Source organism: Pterocles gutturalis, unplaced genomic scaffold, assembly GCF_000699245.1.
Source record: "Pterocles gutturalis isolate BGI_N339 unplaced genomic scaffold, ASM69924v1 scaffold48213, whole genome shotgun sequence".
NCBI lineage: Eukaryota > Metazoa > Chordata > Aves > Pterocliformes > Pteroclidae > Pterocles > Pterocles gutturalis.
Genome location: NW_010122263.1, coordinates 9829 through 13960, shown reverse-complemented (window position 1 = coordinate 13960; position 4132 = coordinate 9829). Strand labels below are relative to the sequence as shown.

General features: G+C 42.3%; 1 protein-coding gene across 1 annotated transcript in view; it reads right to left on the bottom strand.

Moving 5' to 3' along the window:
• Nucleotides 1-62, bottom strand: part of MPPE1 (metallophosphoesterase 1) — a 5452-nt gene extending 5390 nt beyond the window's left edge. Inside the window, 1 exon segment of the mRNA XM_010077462.1 lies at nucleotides 1-62. This exon segment is cut by the window's left edge and continues 1 nt beyond it. Coding sequence (XP_010075764.1) covers nucleotides 1-62 — 62 coding nt within the window.
• Nucleotides 63-4132: the final 4070 nt, after the last annotated feature.

Sequence of the window (4132 nt, the reverse complement as noted above, 5' to 3'; positions counted from 1 at the left end):
AGGAAACAGAGCCTCTTCTTCAATGGAAGAGTCTTCACAGAGGTCAAGCTAGAACTCAGCATTGCAGTACCAGCAAGTGTCTTTCCCAATGGCTCAGTTCTCTCTCCGGAGAAAGCGGTAGGGGCTAGTCAAAGGACCACGTTGGGCTTCATATCAGTACAAAACCCCTGCGGAGAAAATACAAAATGAAGTATTCATTAAGCCACCATTCCCTGTGAAAAGCTACCATGTAAGGCCTACAGTGTTAATTTCTTGTCACCCTTAAAGATTTGGAAATAACTGACCTAAAGAGCAAAGTTGGTCTTTTTCTTTCAGATATACTTGTATAACTCAGGCAGATGGCCACGCTGCTGAGCCTACAATGGTGCTCTGTCCTACCAGGACCAAGGCAACTAGTTTAAAGCCAGCTAGGATCTTGCAGCACAATGCTCTTTAACTATACAGTGAAAACACTGCGAGTAGGGGTTATAGTCAGAGCTCAGCTTGAGCAGCAGCAGAAAAAAATAAGAGGAACAGAAGGAAATTCCAGTAGGATCCAAATCAGTGCAATTACCACCTTTAACACAGCTCATTGTAATAATCTCCGAGAACCAAAAGCAGTTTACTAACCCAAAACAAGTTTACTGGAGCTTTCCAGGAGCACAGGCACAGATATACGACTAGTTAGCTAACGCTAACTAGCTAACACTGCTTCATTTCTAACAAAGAGAAACCGAGAAACAGCCAAACCTCAGAAAGAGAAACTGCACTACAGCTGAAGAGAAATGTGGGGAAAACTAGCCTAAGCTTAATGTATTTACGGATTTCTTCCACCTTGGACAGTTCGTAACCCACAGGGAACTCAACCCTTTTGAACCTACAATTTTGTTTTACATAATTTTAAAGACTAATACAAAATGAATGCCTTCACTCTGACAAGCCACAATTGTAACAGAGCTCATTGATTGTTTCACTTGTTTACAGGCATTTAACAGAAACCTATTATTCACAGAATCATAGAATGGTTTGGGTTGGAAAGGACCTTAAAGATCATCAAGTTCCAACCCCCCTGCCATGGGCAGGGACACCCTCCACTAGACCAGGTTGCTCAAAGCCTCATCCAGCCTGGCCTTGAACACCTCCAGGGATGGGGCATCCACAGCTTCCCTGGGCAACCTGTTCCAGTGTCTCACCACCCTCACAGTGAAAAATTTCTTCCTTATATCTAATCTAGATCTACCCTCTTTCAGCATAAAACTGTTACCCCTCATCCTCCCACTACCCCCCTGATAAAGAGTGCCTCCCCATCTCTCCTGTAGGCCCCCTTCAGGTACTGGGAGGCCGCTATTAAGTCCCCTCGGAGCCTTCTCTTCTCCAGGCTGAACAACCCCAACTCTTTCAGCCTGTCCTCATAGGGGAGGTGCTCCAGCCCTCCAACCATCTTCGTGGCTCTCCTCTGGACTCGCTCCAACAGGTCCAGGTCTTTTTTATGCTGGGGGCCCCAGAGCTGGACACAGTACTGCAGGTGGGGTCTCATGAGAGCAGAGTAGGGAGGGAGAATCACCTCCTTCAACCTGCTGCTAATGCTTCTTTTGATGCAGCCCAGGACACAGTTGGCTTTCTGGGCTGCAAGCGCACACTGCCGGCTCATGTTGAGCTTCTCATCAACCAGCACCCCCAAGTCCTTCTCCTCAGGGCTGCTCTCAAGGTGTAAGAAATAAATACCCACACCTTCACAGCTCTGTTACTTCAACCATCCTTGCCAGAAAAGCTTTTCCAGAATAAGTGCTCACAAGAAACTAGCATTCCAGCTGAGAGGACAGGGATTCTAGCCTTACTTTCAAGTACAATCACTCAGGTTCCATCTGGAACCTCTCAGGGTTCCGGTCTGAAGAGTACTGCATGTCTGAATGACCCACTTCTTAAAGGTAAGTCATGTAGCATGGTGACAGCAAAAGGGACTCCAGGAGAACTATAAAGATGTTACTTCACATGCTCATGAGCAAACTTCTAGAGAAATCCACAAAGTCTTGTCCCTGCCCAAGAATGGGATTGAAATTTTGCTTTCTACAACAGAAAAATTCTAACATTAGGAAAAATACCCAGGATGTTAACAATCACAAAACACAGTACTCAGACAGCTACTGGCAGCCAATGTTCATTTGCACTGACTAAATCTGATCAGAACAGTGAATACTTGTACTTCTGGATATCTAGACCCTAAATATTAGGAGCACTAGGACAAAATTACAGAACCACACAAAATTAGTGGATCTTTTCTAAAATCCTGGTCTCAGTTACATGCAGAGCAGAGGACAAAACTTAAATTCCTTTGCTGCCCTATGCCCTGGCCCATTTGATTGATGTCTCATGGAAATCAAAAACTGACATGTGATTATTATCTTATTTTTCCAATCAAAACCTCTATTTGATAATAAGAGTGGCTATTAAGCCACTTATTTTCAAACACAAGCTTCCCGTATCAGCACTACAAAGCAGTTATTCAAGGCAAAGAACTATTAGTCTGCATCACGTAACATTTCTAATACACATTATTTAACGCTAGCATGACTAATCCTTAATCGCATGCAATTCAGGTCTATCTAAACTTAGTCTAGCAGCAGAAAGCCCCTGGCCAGACGTCACAATTTCACAACACAGAGGAACTACACATAAAAGCTGATTAACTTGTTTAATATTAATCTCATCTGCACCTTAACTAGCAATCGAAATCAACAAGATCTTGTTTGTACATCTCATAACAAGGCACGATTAAAGCACAAATATCCGTTCAACAAATACAGCAACGAGGCCAAAAGACAGGTATATTCTTAACTGTAAGCACACAAATTCATACAGCCTTATCCTGCACAAACTGCACCTACCCCAGAATTTGGAAGTAACTTGGTAATCCTAGATAGTATCCTCTTCCAACAAAAATAGTACTGATTTGAACAGGAAATGCCAGCAAGTTGTTTAACTTGCATTAGGCATGTCAAAAAAAAAAAAAAAAAAAAAAAAAAAAGCACACACTCTTGACTCTTCTTATTCACAACCTACACAAAGCTTAAAACAAATAAAACCTGTCATTTTGCTATCGATATCTATGCATTCCCTAGAAGCTTTTCATTATATTATTTTTCACACATTAGATCTCTTTGGAAGCTGCCCAAACAACTACAGAGCTGCAGCAAAATAGCCAGTGTTACAGCTCTGTGGAAAATAAAATTTAAAAAAAAAAAAAAAAACCAAAAAAAACAACAGCTCCTCAGAAGTAACACGATCCATCAAGTCAAAAAAAAAAAAAAAAAAAAGCATTGCAATTAGCAAAAAATAATATCTTCAAGGCAAAACTGCCATTTTCAAGTCACAAGCAGCAACTGACACTCAATACCACAGAGCCAGTAATTTCTACACACGTTCCCTGTCCTGGCATTTCTGCTGCTAGTTGTTACTATTTTGGGAGTTGTGCTGCAGATGTGGAAGATGCCAGAGGTCCCATCTGTACCCTACATGTCCTGCTTTCCTGATAGCAAAAGCAAAAAGAAAAGAGGAAAGTAGAAAAAAAAAAAAAAAATCACAGAAAGTCAGTGATGAGCTGAAAGACAACTCCTACTCCTGGCTGACAGAAATCCCTGCCTACCTCGCTCTGCCACCTGCCAGCTCACGGCTGCTCACATCGCAGCTGAGCAGTTGGCTCAGGACTGTGGCTGCGCATCTCTGTGTACCAGAGGAAAAGCAATTTAACTGGAAACCAGGCACACGCATCCCAACCTCACATAGGGGTACTCAAGGACCGGAGACCCACATCCTCTCACACGTGATGGCAAGGTCAAAAATATTGTTGCCAGACTGCACATACACTGCAAGATGGAGCTGTGGTTCAACTTGTCACTGTACAATACGTTGCTGCTACTCCTCCTTGCACAGCTGATTGTTAAGATCAGACTAGAATCTGGTTTCTTAAAGCTTGCAGATCTCAGTTACGAGAAAAGACCAAAAGATTTTTCACCAATTCTTGTTCTAAATAGATGGGAGTGGCCTGATGCAAGACTGATTTTGAAACTTTAATTATTTTCAATTGTTTGGGCAGAGAACATACTCTATAATGGAAAACTCTAATCTTCGATAGCTGGCAAACACCAAAATTCTG